Source organism: Populus alba, chromosome 6 (genome assembly GCF_005239225.2).
Source record: "Populus alba chromosome 6, ASM523922v2, whole genome shotgun sequence".
Lineage (NCBI taxonomy): Eukaryota > Viridiplantae > Streptophyta > Magnoliopsida > Malpighiales > Salicaceae > Populus > Populus alba.
In genome coordinates this window covers 7,049,931-7,069,098 of record NC_133289.1, presented here as the reverse complement: position 1 = coordinate 7,069,098, position 19,168 = coordinate 7,049,931, and the positions used below count along the sequence as shown (strand labels likewise).

Below are 19,168 nucleotides of genomic sequence, written 5' to 3'. Positions count from 1 at the left end.
TCACGTTATAAAAAATAATATAAAACGCTGAACATGTCAACAATATAATTTAAAAATGAATATTATTTATTTTAAAAAATAAATTATTTTTTATATATAAAAAATTATAGATAAATTAGAATAATATCTTGAAAAATAAAATAGATTAAAACAACTAAAAAACACTTATCTTAACAAAAAAAAACATGCAAAAATCATGACTTAAATCATGAGACCGAGATAAATTCATATAAAAAATTTAAAGATAATCACAAAACCAATATGTAAAAAAACCTAATGCATAACAATAAGATTATACAAAGTTGAATTTCCAACAAAATAAATATCAAATTAGAAAAAAAAGTTAATTACACAAAATGATTGAAAAAAAATTAATTAGAGGGATAAAAAATTTCAATTGGAGGGTTTAGATGAATTTAAAATTAGCTCTAATAAAAGGAAAAAATAATCAAAAGAATTAGAATCAAACTACAAAAAATAAAACAACAAAAAATTTGATTAAATAATGAAATTGAAAGAAAAAAACTTCAACAAAAGTGTCAAGTATAAAATTAGAAATTTTAAAAAATGAGGACCAAAATGAAAAATTAAATATATGAGAAATTACAATTTTTTTTTTTGATAGTAATCGAGAATATGCGAAATTACAATTGAATGACTAAATTGAAAAGAATAAAACTTCTATAAATGAAAAGGGAACAAAATAAAAAATAAATAGAATGAGGATTGAAATTGAAAAGTAAGAAACAAAAAGGACAATGATATATATTACTTGTTAGGAGAAAGAAAAAAAGAGGAAAAAAAAATCAAACTACCACTTGCGACAATTCGACCACCTAAACTTTCATGTGCCACTCAAAATATAAAAATACCAAAATACCCTCTTGACCTCAATAATTACACAAAATACCCATATAAAAGTATAAAAATACCTCAAAATACTAAGTTTATATCTTGTTTGTTCCAAGATTAAAGATGCATCTGCACTGTACAGTAAAATCTGAAAACTCTAAAATATCTTTATCCAGCAATACAATAATTTTTTTTTGACTATGGGGGAAAAATCGTATTTTTATTGTTAAGAAGCTTATGCAAAGTCAAGAAAGCTCTTGATCACAATTCTGTATTTTATTGACCTCGACGGTAAAAGAGTATTTTTACTGTATAAAAAGAAAAAGACATCAACACCCCCACCCAAGAAGCTTAATGCAAAGGTAATTTTACTACAACTCGAGACACATTTTACCGTGGATTAAACTATAGTAAAACATCCACACCATTTAGTTTTTTTAGGCAGTGAATGAAAAGCATGATTCGACAGTATAAAAGTTTATTTGAAAGTGTTGTTGCAGTTGTGCTTCAAAAGGTTTTTTACTTGAAAATTCATCGTAAAAATATTTTATTTATTTTTTAAAATTTATTTATCACATAACAATAATTTAAAAACATCAAAAAAATTAATTTAAAACATAAAAAATTTAAAATTTCATGAAATGATGCTGCCAAACACACCATATCCTAGGCACATCTTAACTATATATGAAATTAATATAATCGATATCATGCTTGCCATCAGAAAAGGAAAGAAAGAAAGAAAAAGACATGGACAACACCTGCCCTTTTCCCATAAACATGAAATGCAATCACACGACATGAAGTGTTGTTGTTTATGCATGAATTCCACTCTCAATTCTGAGTTTCTTATGAGATCATAACTCGCATGGGATTGGAATGCATCATTTGCACCATTCTCAATAACGAACAATAATAAAGTCTCAATTGCAGACAAATTGATTGGTAGCCATTAGCGTGTTATTCCCCCCCCCCCAAAAAAAAAAAAAGGTTTGACTTTTGATGATTATTCCCACCTTTTATTCTATTATATAAAATACTAATAGTAGAAGTAGGAGAACCAAGCATCGCTTTCTCCACGCGATTCCCAGAGTCAAATTCTCCATTAACACTTGAAAAAAAATAATTTCAAATAAACAATAACTCATAATTATTGTTAAACAAAACTGACCAGCAAAATGCCCTCAAAAGTCAACTGATCCCCCCCCCTCCACTATCTATCTCCTTTTACAATTCCTATGGAATAGTAGTGTTCAATCCATTGCTGCTGTAGCTCTTCTCTCCTCTCTTCTACCTCCTCTCCTGCAAAAACCAGTTTAGCTTGTTAGCTACCTGCTATGAACAATCAAATACAAACAACCATCAACTTCCAAGTTTATTGAGACGCAGTCACTAATTGTTTCGATTAATGGGCAACTGTGTCACAAAAGGGAGTCACTGTTTTGCCAGGGCAGGGGACATCTCAGCCCGGCACCATGATATCTCCATTGATAATTATGGCCGGGAGGGACTAGGTCACTCCTTCTGTTACATCCGCCCATACATTCACCCAGCTTCCAGACTCTGCAGCAGCAGCAGCAGCCACAACAACAAAATCCACTCTCAGCTGGAAACAACAACGTTTCGGTCCATCTCCGGAGCCTCTCTAAGCGCCAACACATCAACAACATCCTCAACCTCTCTTAATGATACTCTCTGCTCCAACAGCTCTGGTTTGGATCGAGCATCCACTTTTGAAAGCTCTGATTCTTTCGCTTCCCTCCCTCTTCAGCCTGTCCCTCGTGGCTCCGGTGTCCTCTCATCGTCAGGTTATTCAGGTCCTATAGAACGTGGCTTTTTATCAGGTCCTATCGAGCGTGGATTTCTATCAGGTCCCATTGATCCCGCTAGTTTCTATTCAGGTCCGTTTGATAAAGAAAAAGACAAGGACATCAGTACTGTTAATCATAGCGCCACTAATCAGTTGCAGAGTAGTAGTTTCTCTCATGCTGCCCTTGTTACTAGTATTGATGAAGTTGAAGTTAAACCCAAGAAACAACAGGCCGGTTTAATAAAGACTTTAAAAAGAGCAATATCTAATACTATCTCACGAGGCCAAAAGCTTATGGTGGCACCCATAAGAGTTAAAGAATCAGCAAGTACTAGAAATGTCAAAGTGATTGATCAAGTTCTTGCTGTTGATGATGATACTGGTCATGAGGATTTGGCGAGTGAGTACTCAATTGGGAGCCAGAATCTACAATGGGCACAAGGGAAAGCTGGTGAGGATAGAGTACATGTAGTGATATCAGAAGAACATGGGTGGATTTTTGTGGGGATTTATGATGGTTTTAATGGACCTGATGCCCCTGATTATTTGCTTTCTTATCTTTATACCAACATCCATAAGGAGCTTAAGGAGTTGCTGTGGAATAATAATGACAACGTTGAATCCACAGCAACAAAAGCAGAGGGCGTTTTGCATTTAATTGATCAAGAAAATTCTCCGTTAGTAGGAAATTATTATGATGATCTGAAGAGAAAGCATGGAAAGAATTTGAAGCGTACGTCTAAAGGTGGTGACACGAAGAGAAGGGAAGAGAAGTTGAATTTGAAATTGAAAGAGAAAATGAACTGCTACTCTAACGGAGCTAACCATTATGATGTTTTGAGAGCGCTTTCGCAGGCATTGAGGAAGACAGAGGAAGCCTATTTTGAGAGTGCTGATAGAATGGCAACCGACAATCCAGAATTGGCTTTGATGGGTTCTTGTGTTCTGGTGATGCTGATGAAGGGGGAAGATGTTTACTTGATGAATGTTGGCGATAGTCGTGCGGTTCTGGCCCAGAAAGGCATAACCGTTCCTGGATTAAGGAAAGGAATCCAGGATTTGGAGATTATCAATGAGGAAAGCAAGCGTGATAGAATTGAAGATTTCGATGGCGACGAGCTTTGCAGGCTGCGTAACTTGAATTCAATTCAGCTGACTATGGATCACTCCACATATGTAGATAAGGTGATGTTCGGTTTCTTGCCTCTTGTTAAACCCATTTTGAGTTTTCTTTCTCTCTGTTGACAAGGCAGACTAAAACCTGCGTTTTCTGAATACCAGGAAGTTGAGAGGATCAAGAAGGAACATCCTGAAGATGTTTCTGCAGTAATGAACGACAGGGTCAAAGGTTACTTGAAGGTTACCCGAGCCTTTGGGGTTGGCTTTCTCAAACAGGTATGCAAGATTCTTTATATTCAAAATGCAACAAATTAGGCAAAGATCACTCCATTTTAGTCAGGAATCGGGATCGAGAATGTATTGATTCAATCTGTCTTGCTAATACCTTGTCTTGTGTCGTTGAATCCTCTGCCTCTGGTGTTATTTTGGCAGCCAAAGTGGAACGATATACTCTTGGAGATGTTCAGGATTGATTACATCGGAACCTCTCCGTACGTTACATGTACTCCATCGTTATACCACCACAGACTGAGTCCGAAGGACAGATTCTTGATATTGTCCTCCGATGGGCTCTATCAATACTTCACCAATCAAGAAGCTGTGTTGGAGGTTGGCTCTTTTATTGCTGCATTTCCCGAGGGAGATCCAGCACAGCATCTAATCGAAGAAGTTCTGTTTCGCGCAGCCAAGAACTCTGGTAAGTAAGAGTTACGACATTATGGGCCTCAAATCCTATGAAGCAAATCAAAATCTCGTGTAAATGGCTTCATATTTTGCAGGCATGGACTTCCACGAGTTGCTTGAGATTCCACAAGGAGAGCGTCGCAGGTACCATGACGATGTTTCTGTTATCATTATTTCCTTGGAAGGTAGGATATGGCGTTCGTCTGTTTAAATACTCCAGAAAAAAGAGAGGGGGGACTGACCATTTTTCTTGAAATTCATCTCATTTTTGCCTGAATTATAGTGATTGTAAAATACCAATTAGGTTTTTGCCATGCTTTAATAAAAGTCAGCTCGTTATCAACTTGCCCATCAGTCTGTGAAGATCACCATTGAATTGGTAGTTAATGCAAGTGTTCTTGCTTTTCTTTGCTTTTAATGATGAGGTTATCTTCAAACAGCCATCACATTTAAGACAAGAAGTAGTTGATTGCAAGGAAGCTTGCATAACTTAATGCGCGTCACAAACACTTGGAGTAATAAGATATACGTGAGGGTGAGCATGGCGCAGGCCATCCTCTGTCGAGAAGATACAGTTCTCTTTCAACAGCCAATAAATATAAAAATGCATGCAAGGCATTGGAGTTGGGATGATGATGATGACGACGGTGATGATGGTGATAGTCAACGAGTTCCATGATTGATTTTGTCTTTAATCTGTAACGCGTTTTTCCTTGAATTACAACCCGCTCCATAGCCTATTATTCTCTGTTCGAGAAACAACGGGCTCGGACTTTTTAGTTCTTTTTTTTTTTTAAAAAAAAAAAAAAAAAAACAAAAAACAGTGGGATGATGACTTCAGGGCTGATATTAAAAATTCAAGTCGGCTATCCTTGATATTTAACTGACTATTGTACCCTTTCTTAAATAAGAGAGAACACAACAAGGAGTCTTGTCCATGGAGGCTTCGCTGGATGCAAAGGCTGGGCTTTAGCTCATACTAAATAATTAGCTCGATAATGCTGCAGCTGGGGTTAATTTTTTTTTTAAAATGTTTTTTCAAAAAAAAAAAAATTGTTAAACGAGAAATTTAATCTAGATTAATTGATGGTCAACCTCTCTAACTAAATCTTTATTTAATAGAAGTTTCATATTAAACCACCACGAGGATTCATCCAATAAAACTTATCAATTTAACAGATTTATATGTATTTTAGATTATTAGTCAAATATAATTTAATTTAAAAAAATTAAAATGGTAATTTTTAAAATATCAAAATAATAACATATTAAATTAATTTGAATAGACTCTTCAAACTTGTCATTTGATTTATTTTAACCGAGTGGATTCAACAACTTCATTTTTTTTTTATCTCATTACATCATAAAAAAAATGAGTGTCAGCAGTAAAACAACTTAATTAAAATAAAGAATAAAACTACGATGGATTATAGAAAACAAAAGCCTGTATACTTAGTCCAAGCTACAAAGAATATCCTTTTTAGGTATTCGTTGACATCTGTCATTTTCACTCTTTATTTTTATTTTTGTTAGTGAAATTCTTTGGCATTGGCGTGGGAGAGGCATTCAACTACTCCTATTTTAGAGTCCGTTCTCTCTCTCCCCTTCTATTCATGATGGGAACAAAATTTGATCCTATCGATTTAGATGATGTTAAGCATCTGTTTATTTTTAGTAATTTTAAGAGAATATAACTTTTTTTTAAATTAATAATTTTATTTTTTAAAAAAATATTTTAATTTGTTAATGTTAAAAATAATTTTTTTAAAATAAAAAAATATTTTAATATATTTTTAAGTGAAAAATATTTTAAAAAGTATATGTAACTAGTTAACTAAACTCCTAAGCACCTCCTAAGATTTCATTTATAACTATGTTCTAAATAGTATCTCAATTAAATTTATTTTAAAAAATTTATTTTTTTATATTTTTTAAATTATTTTGATATATTGATATTAAAAATAATTTTTAATATAAAAAATATTATTTTGATGTATTTTCAAATAAAAAATACCTTAAAAAAATTGTTATTATACTCTTAAATACCATTAAAAGGTAGTTTTAAATGACTTAATGGCCATCTTAGTTTTTATTACTCTTTTCTTTTTATTTTTTATGTAGGCCAGCTGAGTAAATAATAAACTAGTTATAATTTAGTTAAACGAATTAAATAATTTATTAGATTTTAAGAACTAATTAATAATTTATTTAATCAGCGGTAACTGATTAAATATTGTTTTATTTCGAGAAACGTCTTCTTTTCTTAATGATTGCTTTCTGTATCATCTACATTTTCTTCTATTTTTTCAAAAAAAATAAAATAAAATTAAGAGAATATGAAATGGATGAAAAAGATTAAGTTACAAATAGATTTAAGAATTACTTTTCTAAACTAAAGGATTTATTTACTTTATTTTATAAAACAAGAGGTTTAATTTATTAATTCAATAACCTTTATTTGTTTTTGTGTTTCAAAAGTATTTTTAAAAAAAATTAATTTTTTTATTTTTTTAATTTAAAATTAATTTTTTTAATGTATTTAAATTATTTTAATACATTAATATTAAAAATAATTTTTAAAATATAAAAAATTATTATTTTAATATATATTTAAATAAAAAATACTTTAAAAAACAACCCCTCCAATTTTCAACAGAATCACAGGCTGTGAATATACTTGAACCAAAGCAACATATAAGATTTACGTGCTGGAGTTTTGAAGCATGATGCACGAAGTTCTAAAAAAAACTTTATATTTTTATGTCGGCAGCTGGCAGTGTGGTTTAGGCATCTGGTGACCAACTAATTAATATAAAAATGTGCGGACACGAGCACGATGATGGTATGGTGATGATCCTCCTTTTCTGATACATAAAATGTTTTATAATTTAAAATAATATTTTTAATTTTTTAAATATTAATATATTAAAATCAAAATAAAAAACATTTATTTAATATGTTTTTAAATTAAAAAAACATTTTGAAAAACTCCTGAAAGATTTTTTATTTCTATGACTGATTTGGCTCCAGTTTGACCATCATCCCAAATTCCAACCACCGGTGGAAAATTAGGAATATCAAGGGAATCAACTCAATATGTGCTTCTAAGAGTTTAATTGTTTTAAATATATTATTATATTTTGATTCATTTTCCAGCCGTAAAATAGCCTCATGTGAAAAACTCAGCTATACTAATTTATTCTTTTTAAATAGTAATTATGAAAAAAAAACCCTTAACATCATGTGACAATTCTTTTAATAAATCATGTAGGGTTAAGATATTTTCTTCAATTTAAATTAAAAAAAAATGAACTAAAATATGAAGATAGACTAAAAGCAATTAAACTTGCAAGGAAATGTTGAAAACTAAACCTAAAATGTTGAGATAATTTCCCAAGATATAAATCGAAGGTCAACTGCGGGCCACCATGACAATCCATTTTACTTGCTTCAAAGGTCAACTCAATATTTTATACCAAGAAATGAAAACTGAGATTTTTTTTTCTTTCAACGTGGGGAGTCGAATAAATAACAGGAAAAGCATCTCAACATATTACAACGAGGGAGAGATTGGATAGAGTGGGGTGGCAGTACTTTATCAATAATATACAAAGCCAATAGAGCAAAGTAAATAAGCATGTGTTCTGATACCATTGACCATGGCTTCCTTGAAAACAATAGAGGGTACCTGGGTAGTGTGAACAAGTGCAAACTAAAAACCGTGCTGTCTTCTCCATTAACAATGAGAATCAAGTCATCAACTACATCAGTAGTTTTGCACGCCTTGTTTCCAATGTTGCTGGCCGTGCTTCGGAGAAAAAGCACTTGAGAGTTGCCATTGAATTAAGTGGAGATATTGGAGATCAGAAGTTAAGAGTTACCGAAAGAAAAGCTAGATAGTCCAGACTGCGGAGCTTCATCAAAATCAAGTAAAATCCATGTTATAGCAAGTGGGGTTGCATGGATAAGGGCAGTCAATTTGCTTTACAATGTTACGGTTGAAGTACCAATCACCTACTGACTCTGCAATGGTCTGTTACAAGGGTCGCAAGGGTAATCAGCAGCATACTAAGAAAATGTTTTGATACAAATATAAAGGAAACTAAAAGTGACTTGGAATGAAGCTTCAGTTGTAACAGGCACCAATTGCAGCTCAAAACCACGGTGACACGGAATCATACAGAAACATTTTGATTGTATGTAAACCAACCTAACATGTGAGATGATAAAATGTTCTCACCTTATCGTTCATTCTAGGAGATGTAGATGAATGCCATGTCTCAGCCATCCATGTTTGACAATGAATAAAGCAAGAATTTATGAACAACCCCCCTTCCTTTTTTTGCTGGAAATCACTCAGTGCTTTCAGCATAGAACTACGGAAACCTGTACACGATAACAAGCAGGAGCAGGAAAGCGACAAACAGAAACCACATCATCGGCAAGAAAAGGCAAGGCAGTTCAGATGCCTAATAAATGTTACAGGCACAATGAGTAAGGAATTTCATGTTAGCTAGATTCCATTTTACTTGTTTTATCCACCCTGTACCTGAAAGACAGTTCTAATCTGAAGTTCTCAACATGTGTACAATAAACTAACAATCCAACCGTTAACCATTGCTTAAGGGCATATGGAGAAAAATACACAGAACTGAACCAAACCAAACTCTTGGTATGGGCACCCTATTTCATGATCTCACCGTGTTGCCTTCTAAATTGATCCTAACAATACCAATATGGTTACATCTCAAATGACCTTAATCATTTATCACATCATTCCCACTTTTAAACACACCGGACATGTTCAAGATGAAAAAGTGTAGATGTATTTTATGATCAGTGATCACAGACAAAAGAAAAACTATGTTTGGATGGCCGTGTTCATCTGCTCTAACTAATTTTCAACTCCATAAATGCATGGCTTCAAATGCTCGCTCCCAACTTAGGCTACTTGGACAACACATATTTTACATAACAATACATCTTTTCTTGTTCTTTTTTTCTTTTGTTTGATCTTTCATAGAATAATGATGGTTTTGAGATTCATGATGACAGGAATTATTTTGGACTTTAAAGTAAGAACTAATTACCTTGCAGTATTTCCATCTGGCTAGGATTACAATAGCGAAGGTTCATTCTGCATCTTTTCCAATAGCCTTGAGGATCTGATGCATCTGGTACCAAGATGTGTTGTATCTAATTTTATTTTATCCTATTAGCGAGGTTCAGGATGGAACATGAAAAGGTTGCAAATTATGACAAATTGAAGATACTTTTTGTGAATGAAATCACCTGCCAAAAATCATAAGCTGGGTTGACAAGGAAAATTGGGGTCCTTGTTTCTTTAATGATTTCTTGAGGAAAGAGACACTGGCATTAAAATTCACGAGCAACAATCATGATTAAGGAGCAACACGAACTTCTTAACAATTTGACAAACAAAACCACATACACGGAGAAAAGGGGAAAAGAACCTGCCTTATATGGGTCCATTCTTGTTATACAGTTCTTCCGCAAACTTTTCACTACGCCCTGGCAGAAGGACACGTAAACAAATTATGTGAGCCATGACGGCTTGTGAATTCACTTCTTCCCCTTTTTTACTTGTAATTTGCATTGACAATTTACTAATTGTAATTGCCAATTTGCAGCAGCACCAAAAATATAAACATACAACCCCCTAAAAGATCACAATTTGTAGCAACAACACTAGTTCAAGATGATAGAAGGCACTAAAGTACATATTCTAATTGAAGTTTTCAAAGTCAATGAAACATATGAATTGACTTCAAACTCAAAATGGCAAAAAGATTGTCATTTTGAAGATATTCTTATCAAATTAATAAATGGTCAAATCTTTTTTACCATTGATATGACACTGACTTAGCTTCATCCATCACATAAGTCCAATACATCATGCATGTTAACCACCAACATAGAGAGAAATTGTGAAGGATAAGGCAGCAGTGATCCCATCTAGCTTAAAATTATGTAAGATGATAAGGGCATAACTAAAGAATGAGTAAAACCTGAAGCTGGGTAACATCTCGATAGAAAGATCCCATGGTGTTATTTCCAAGAACATCTTTCCTGCAATAAAGAAAGTAACAGATTGGGTTTTTTGGTGTATTTAGTCACTTAGAACATATAAAGACCAGTAAAGAAGCATTATAGAAGAGTGGTAATTGCTAAACACAAAAGATGCAGGACTTTCCACATCCTCTGGTGCTGTATAGCTAATAGTTATCCATACTAATTCTGGAGAAAATTTATAATTGCTAACCTCGTGTAGCAAAGAGCGGTTATGGTAAGAGAGAAGAAGATGAGAAAAAAGATACTGAATGTTCAACACAACCCACAACGATGCAAAAAACTGATTCAGGCATCAAACAAATCACAGGTCATGCTAGCTAAAAATATCGGTACACCAAACAGTAGTATGCATGCAAAAACATACTCATCAAGGAAAAAACCTGCATCAGCAAGACATTTGACCGTTGCATCCTTTGGCAGAAGTTCTCGAAAGTCATCACAGTGAATAAGAGTTGCTAATCCTCCAGCAGAGCATCCAGAAAGAAGAGCCTGCAAATTTTTCAAAATTCATTGGCAAGAATGGAAAGTGGTCAGAAAAAAATGCTGGGCAGCAAGATTGTCTAATTCTAACATATAAAGACAGCACAAAACAAGAAAGAAAAGGTGGGTGCAACAGAAATTCCCCCCTCTGGTAGTATTATAACTGGTGAAGATACCACTGACAAGTGTCAAAAACAGGACATGTTTGCACACAACAATTTAAAGGACGGAGAAGCTACCTGTTTGGCATTGGATAAGCCGATTGATAACAGTTCATCCATAAGGGCTTCCCAGATGAGGTGGCCTCTGAATAGAAGCTTGGTACCATTCTGTAAAAAAAAGTCATTAAAAAAAAGATAGGCTAGTTTCTTTATAGTAGGATGCGGGTGTTGATAATCTTTTCTTTACCTTAAACTCATATTGTGAATGGCCAGCAAAAGATGCGCCATCACAGTAACGTATCTTGACTTTATTCCAGTTAAAGAAATCTGAAGAGAACATGATGATTAAATAATATTAGCGATGAACTGGAGCTAGCTAGCTAGCTACTAGAAATGGGAAAAGAAGTTGACCAGGATTTTGAGAGGATTGATGGCTTAATATCCCAGAAAAGGGGACTTCGTGGTCCATGTAGCTAGAGGATCCTAATGCCGTTGACTTCCGTTGCAAACATGATCCTATCGTATTGCACCACCCTCCGCCCTTGGGGGTGTTATCACTCAGTTATTGAAGAAGAGGTATAAAATAAACACACAAAATTACTACTACTAATAATAATACCTCAATGTGAAGAATCCAACTGTTAGAGCCAGATCCAAATCCTTTCCGGAAATGGTAGCCAGGCAAACTTCCATCTAAACAAACTGCAATCACAAAAGAATCAAATAAACAAATATCATTTGATTGGATTAGATCAGATCGAATCGAATAATAGAGATAGAAAAGAAAAGAAGAGAATACGGGCGCCTCTATCTCTGGCATTGTGTAGCAGGGTCAGGCCTACTAGATTGTCTGTTGTGGATGTGGTGGCCGCGGGATCTAAGGGTAAGGGTAAGGGCCGGGACAAGTAAGTGAGAATAAAGACGATGATGGAGAAACCGACGGCTGCAATTGCCCAGTCCTTCTTGCCCCACTTTCTCCACCATAAGAACAAACCTCGAAGCCTCAGATTAGGATTAACATTTGCCATCTCACTCGCCTTCCTCCTTGCCTTCAGTTCAAAGTTCACTCCCTCTTAACTCTCAACTCAACTCAGCAAAAGATACATGCTCCACTATTGCCTAATGACTAATGTATTGAGGTGGTACCATTTAAAATTTGGATAGTGCTTCCACTGTTTGATTAATGGGTTAGAACTTGTACCTCTGAAATTTAAGTTTATTTTTTCTCTTTTTACGAAAGGTGAACTATGGAGTAATTATGATTCCCGAGCAACGACAGTTGGGTATAGCAGCCAGGGGTTAGTTTTTCATGTGAGGTGATCATAGTTTGAATCCTCGTCGGTAGTAAAATCCGTTTTAGGGTGATTGGCGATGCCACGAAGGGGAAGCGACCGGAGAAATAACCTAGTACAACCACACACAAAAAAAAAAAAAAAAAATATATATATATATATATAATTGCCCCCAAATTAATCCTTTTAAAGTGTGTTCATAAAAATATGTTTGGTTTGGTAGCCCAATATCGATATAGCTCATTTGCTAAGACAGAGAGTTTCCTAGCCTGATATCAAGTAGCTTAGATGGGCCTGAAAGGCTTGCCTGTGTTTTTTTTTATCCTCACTTTTTTTCTAAATTTTGTCTTTGGATTTCGTCAAAGTTCCTTTCTTGATTCTTTTAGATTAGGGTCAAGCATTTTGATCCAAAACTTTTTTTTTGTTTCCATCTTAGTTCCTAGTTTGAGAAAAATAAGATCACCAAAAACAATGAAACAGATAAAGTTTTTGGTTGGCTAAGATTCTGGCCATAAAAAAAATCATTCTTGGTTTTTGCGAATTATTTTTCAACTAAAGGAGTTCCATTAAAATATTCCTTGACCTTCATCTTGCCTAAAAAATTAAATTGAGTCCACCAAAATATTGTCTAGTTAATATTTATATTTAAAAAAATAAAGTGATAGTATATTTGGTTTTAGTCAAACATGGTTTTGATCAAGTTGCTTATGTTATATTAGTTCAACTCCCATATAATTTAATTTCAAATTAAGCAAAGTAAGGAGCTAGGTTGAGTGACCTCCAAGTTGACTCACAAGATCTAATTGTTCAAATTCCGCAATGTTTTTTTTTTTTTTTTTTGTCATCAAACTTTTATTCTTTACAATCTCATCTTTTCATGTTACATTATCATGATTTTTTTGTATAGAAGCATATTATCTTGCACACAAAGTTTTGATTCATATAAAAGGATCAATTTAAAGACTTTTTGGTCAAATCAGGCTCCAATTGCAGTTAAAAAAAATATTAAGAGGGGCCAACTATAACAAAGAACAGCAAAACGTGTCATTTAGATTTTGGCATAAAAAACTTTAATTTGATCCTGAAGTTTTAATTTTCCTATCATTTGGTCCATGTTGTTTCAACAATTCATGTGTTTGGTACCAGACTCGATTCTTTCCATGTTTTAGACCCTGAATATTGAAAGAGAAAATAGAAAATCATCGGAGAGAATCAATGAGAGAAAGGTATTGGAATGGCTACATTTCAGCTACAAAGTATGCCAACCTCTGCATCATCGGGTTCATCTTCTTGAGATGAATTCAATAAAGGAGGTGTTTTACTACGGAAATTTTAGAAAAAGTAGACCGAGTTTCTGAAATACTACCCGCAACGCAGGTAAGGTAGAAGGCTAGTAAAAGCAATTCGGAATAAGATAGAAAATATAAAATGAAGCTTTCGGAACTTTAAAAACTCATTTAGCATTTATATGATCTAACATTTACAACTAAGAGCAGCATTTATACCATTTACAAAATCCACCTCAGGGCAAAACCAACAACATCACAAATCGCCTGGAACAGTGGAACTACAACTAAGAACAGCATTTATACCAAACAGGCAAACTGCCTTTCCATGATAGTTTACGAAACAGTTGGCATGTTTCAACAACGATTTTGCCAGTCATGCAGTTTCATACACAACCTGGGGGGAACTACTGTATTGACAGCGGCAAGCGGACGAGTTGTTAATTCATTGAATAAATTGAAACCATTAAAATCACAGTTGAAGCCATTTCCCTCTAATACCAAAAGTGGTCGCGGCGTCCACAGAATCACAGTCCAGGAACCAGGACAGGGACAGAGATAGAGGTCATTTCTATTCTCTTAACCAGTGAGCAAGGGATAAACATTGTATGTGAATTTATAATTTCTTTTCTCAATAACCTATCTACCAAATAAACCTCTGTTTCCCAGGCTCATGGCTCCAATTAAATGGCCTAAACAAGAACATAAACATTGTGAAAACATTGGTTACCACATATCCAAGTCCGATGAGGACCAAACTTTGAATATCAACCGTATGGGAGTGAAGCATCAAGAAGTAGAATGGTATGGTATAGTATCTGAATTCAATAAGTGGAGCAGGAACTAGAACTGCAGCTGTAGCCAAGAAATATGCCAATACCCAAATTTTTGGTCTAGCTTTCCTTGCCAATAAATGACATAAAAAAGGAATCAGGGTAACAAAACCAAATAAAATCTTAGATGACAAGGGAAAAGGAAAAAAAAGAAGAAGATGAAGACAGCAAGTACTAACCCAATACTCTGAAGATGGAAAACCATGAATAGACATAAAGTGGGACCAGAAGGTACTTCGTTGACTGATGAGATTGGATGACCTTCCGCCAAAGATAAAAGGTATAGTGCCGATTGTCAGCAAGGAGATAGGCATGAGCTATGCTGCAACAGTAATCAACTAAATGATGAAACAGTGACAAAGAGTGGCAAGTATTTAAGCATTGGGGGGTAAAAAGAACCAATACATCAGAACACATATCTAGTTCAAGTCGCAGTGGAGAAGCAATGGGATCACTATTTTAATTTATTTGCCAAATAAGCTTGCCTAACTGAACTAACCTGTAAGAATGCACAGAGAGAAAGCCGGCAGTAAGAGCCACTATCCATTGACAAAAACCAAGGGGCCTTTTCTTCCAGAATGACCAAAACAGATGCACAGCTTGATCCAAAGAGAAATGCAGGGGAGCCAATGCCAGAGAAGAAACCAGACTAAAATACATTAACTGTGCAAAATGTGGAGAAACTGCATGAGCTTCTTTTGCACCTGTGACATTCAGAAAAAGAGTGAGAAACAAACTCTTGCTAATTATGATGGTAGGAAGATAGCATGAGTAGTACCAAGAACTACACTCCCATTCCAACGGACAAAAGCAACAAAGGCCACCAATACTATAAAGAAGGGGCTAAAGGAGAATAAAAGTTTTGACTTCATATTCCATGATGTCAAACAGATTGCCTTAATCTCATCAAGAAAACCTGCAATACAGTACTAGAATGGTGTAAAACAAAAGCACATGCGCAGAAGAATTTAGGAAAACTTCATAAATCACTGAACTCATTAAACCAAACAATAAGCGAAACAGAACCTGATGGATGGCTTGTTGAATAGGTGAGTGCACTCGTCATAGAACTTTTGCTGTTATCCACAGCACTATTGGGCTTTCGTCTTCTCATGTTTGAGCCAACTATGATGTGATTGTTTGGGACTGAATGGCCAGTTTTGTTGCCCGTGGTATTTAAGTTGTCTACTTTCACACTCTCTCTTTGATGGGTCAGAGTAATATCCATGACCCCAGTGCATGCAACAAAAAGCATCCAGACAATATTCGTCTGTCGGATGAAAACTGCATAGGCTCCAAGCTGCACAAAAACAAAATAAAAAATGAGCATTTGTAAGAAATCAAAATGACAGCAGTGATCTTTAAAATTTCATCATGGTTTCTTATAGTATGATTTTATTGCATCTCCAGAAACACAGTAGCACAAAAGTCTCTTGTCAATAATAAAAACCACCATTGAAACATCCAAGCAGCACGCCATATTATTATTGTATCATAGAAATTGCACTCTCCTACTTTCAAGACACTTGGTGCATTGCTCCTCAATCAACTTGTCTACTTCAGGTTCTTGAAGTCTACAGTTCTTGGTCATTGAGGTAAATGAAGGAGAAACTAATTGCATGGAGCAGCTAATTGCATGCTCTAATAGTTAAATTTGTGAAAACGAAACAGAAAATCAACCACTATGTTTAGCAACAGCACGGCAATAATAAAATGTTTACTGGAAATTGCTTGAACTAGGGACTGCATAAGAATGACAAGTAGTCAATGAGGTTCTGATGCTAGAGAAAATATCAAGTGTATCCAAGAATTCTGGTAGATGAACTAAACTTTAAGGAGCATCTGAGATTCTAATACTTCAAGTTCAGGTTCTCATTTCTTAAGAGTTTACTATATGAAACTAAACCTCCTGGTCAAATTCCTTCAAAGTTTCCCTCCTCCTTGGAAAGTCCAAGCCGCCAGGGATGCTCCAGTATCAATCAAAAAATAAGAAAAAGAATTCCACACCCTATAAGGAACATGTTAATGCTATATGGATAAATAGTATACTAGATAATCATGCAAAAAGAGAACTGGAGCTAACTCGTTTACCAATGCACTTAAGTGGTATTTCTTCTTCAAGCATGCAAGATACATAGCAAGAACTGTAGTAAGTGATGCAACATCTGTATAATAAAGGAACGTGAAGAACCAGTGGAGCGGGTACAGCGCCAGAACCACCGCAAAAATTGTTGCTTTTCTTTCATCAATATTTGGTCTCAAGAGGGTGATGATCTCGTATACAATAACACTACATAATATTGCCAATACACCATTCACAGAGCGAAGAATTGCCGTGGAGCACAATTCAGAGAACAATGACACCCCACGTACGAAAAACATGCCTGGAAACAAAGAAGCAACATGGGCAAGTGAAAGATAGTACCTGCAAGAGTTTTTACATTGCAAACATATCAACTCCTCCAATGACATAACCATCCTAGTACAATTATATAGAGCCCAAATACACACTGAGATTCAAGCAAAATTATCAAATTCAATCTCAAAACAAAAAATCACTATTTTACTAATTTGACAACTGGGGAAGCATAAATCAATCAGATTTTTTGTTCTTTTATCAAGCTAGAAATTAAAAGAAGTGAGAGAGAGAGAGCAAATACAGGCCAGGTGGAGTAGTGATCATGGGATCCCAACTTGCAAAATTGCCTTTGCAATATTGTTGAGCCTGAGGAATATGGAAAATCTCGTCCTGCACAGGGTGTAATTCTTCTTTACAAATGTGTGATCAAACATGAAAATTAACAAAAAAAAATGGACATGGGTTTTACCAATAATCTTACCATGTATGGTTCAGGTACAATTCGATTGACGAGGATTGATATGGGAATAACCCAAGAGCTCACTATCAATGCGACTGCTATTCTACCCATCCCAGATTTAAATAATTATGTAATTGATATCTCTTGGGACAAGGCCAGGTTTTCGGAGAGGAAGCGAGAAAAGCAACGAGGGAAAACTGAAAATTAGAAGGGAAAAATACGCCGGCGGCGAGACAGAATGCCACTGTGAAAGTGAAACCAGAAAGGCGAAGGGGCCAAAGTCTTCCAAATCAGCCCAGTTAAGTAATCTAAATTTTTTGGCCCATTTATATTGCACGAATCCAATTTATTTCAAGCCCTCCTCCTTTTTTTTTTGGTTCCCTAGGCCCGGATCAACCTATATGATTAGTAACAAATCAATCCCTAAACTTCAAACTTTTGCTGCTTTTTCCCATACTTTTCTTTCCTCAACGAATTCATCCCCCGTCAGTTTTCTCAGGAAAAAAAGGATTTATTAGATTTTTTATGAATAAAATGTAACGATACTATATTTTAAAGCACTTGACTTAGAAAAAAAGGTGTAAATTAAACATTCTTACTTTTTAATTGACAAATAAGTTGCCCCTACTTTGTCTTTTTAAATTTAAACTTTTCTTCATATCTAAATACATTTTTCGGACATATAATCATAAATTTACTTTTAAATAAAATATATATTACTATAAGGCAAAGTTTGTCACAAAGATAAATTGATAGTATAAAGGCACGTTTGATTTTTATTTTAACAGAAAAAAAATGGAAATAATAACACCAACAATCATTAATTTTATCAAAATGAAGAGTTTCTTTTATTAAGCACTCAAAAAATTGTGTGTGTGTGTGTGTGTGTAATAGAGGTATTTATTAAAAAAAATGGATTGGATTTAAATGGAGAAAGCATAATGCAGTTTGGTTGTTTTCCACTTAATTACCCGTTATACTTTAAGGATTTATAATTTATATACATCTTGATACTTGTAAATTTTTATAATATTTTAAATCTCAATCTAGCTCTTAAGAAAATCAATAAAAATTATATAATTATTTACAAGATTGCTACTATTATTAAAAAGCTTTTATATTAAATATTACGAATTTGCTGCTCAATAATAATAATAATAATAATAAAAACACTGGCCCCCGACCTCTAAACCCAAAATCAAATTTTGTTGCAAGCAAAAACTGAGTTTTGATATTGAAGACCATCATCAGTCTTGTCTTCTCCATGTTAGACTCGCTATTCCAACTTGATGGCCTTGCCTGCTGAAGAACATCAGCCCTGTCATTGTCATTAGATTCATCAAACCATGAAGAAATCCTTAATCCACTAGAAGTACTTTATCCCGCAACAAATCTCAATATGCAATTCGTGGAAAAAGACAGCAGAGACTATTTTCAACTCACTGTTTCAACAAACTTTGAAGGTACGTGTTGATTGATTCAGAGCCAGCGTCATCAACAAACGAAGCTGTTTTCTACTGCTTTTCCTTGTGTTCTTCGAATACAAGGAAAAGCAATATTACAATTTTAATTTAGAAATAATTTTATTCTTTATTTGTAGTCATATATATAATTTCAAATATAATATTACAATATTATTTGTAGAGGTGGTTTTCTACAAAGTAAATTATATCCCAAGTCTCGCTGCCACTTCTTATGATTTAATGGTAATTTAAATTGATTTATGGATGAATACGTGA

At 34.3% G+C, this 19,168-nt stretch overlaps 3 protein-coding genes across 4 annotated transcripts; 1 reads left to right on the top strand and 2 right to left on the bottom strand.

Moving 5' to 3' along the window:
* Window positions 1–2,077: 2,077 nt before the first annotated feature.
* LOC118053374 (probable protein phosphatase 2C 4) lies at window positions 2,078–5,199 on the top strand. Its single transcript, XM_035064609.2, has 4 exons — window positions 2,078–3,847; window positions 3,944–4,057; window positions 4,214–4,478; window positions 4,561–5,199. Exons 1-4 carry the CDS (start codon window positions 2,261–2,263, stop codon window positions 4,674–4,676), a joined length of 2,082 nt encoding a protein of 693 aa, XP_034920500.1. The 5' UTR covers window positions 2,078–2,260; the 3' UTR covers window positions 4,677–5,199.
* Window positions 5,200–7,870: 2,671 nt separating this feature from the next.
* Window positions 7,871–12,588, bottom strand: LOC118053373 (pectin acetylesterase 5). The gene is made up of 12 exons (XM_035064608.2): window positions 11,999–12,588; window positions 11,819–11,901; window positions 11,611–11,740; window positions 11,447–11,526; window positions 11,278–11,367; window positions 10,923–11,047; window positions 10,495–10,555; window positions 9,944–9,997; window positions 9,758–9,835; window positions 9,556–9,661; window positions 8,706–8,851; window positions 7,871–8,498 (listed from the first exon to the last, which is right to left on the bottom strand). The coding sequence occupies exons 1-12, from the start codon at window positions 12,225–12,227 to the stop codon at window positions 8,391–8,393; spliced, it is 1,290 nt and encodes a 429-aa protein (XP_034920499.1). The 5' UTR covers window positions 12,228–12,588; the 3' UTR covers window positions 7,871–8,390.
* A 1,471-nt stretch (window positions 12,589–14,059) lies between these two features.
* On the bottom strand, window positions 14,060–17,721 carry LOC118053372 (dol-P-Glc:Glc(2)Man(9)GlcNAc(2)-PP-Dol alpha-1,2-glucosyltransferase). 2 transcript variants are annotated; one of them, XM_035064606.2, is made up of 8 exons: window positions 17,451–17,721; window positions 17,271–17,359; window positions 16,702–17,035; window positions 15,637–15,910; window positions 15,389–15,526; window positions 15,110–15,314; window positions 14,790–14,932; window positions 14,060–14,674 (listed from the first exon to the last, which is right to left on the bottom strand). In XM_035064606.2, exons 1-8 carry the CDS (start codon window positions 17,538–17,540, stop codon window positions 14,421–14,423), a joined length of 1,527 nt encoding a protein of 508 aa, XP_034920497.1. In that variant the 5' UTR covers window positions 17,541–17,721; the 3' UTR covers window positions 14,060–14,420. The 2 variants fall into 2 exon arrangements, with proteins under 2 accessions (XP_034920497.1, XP_034920498.1); XM_035064607.1 differs by lacking the exon at window positions 17,451–17,721 and having other exon boundaries at window positions 16,702–16,994.
* Window positions 17,722–19,168: the final 1,447 nt, after the last annotated feature.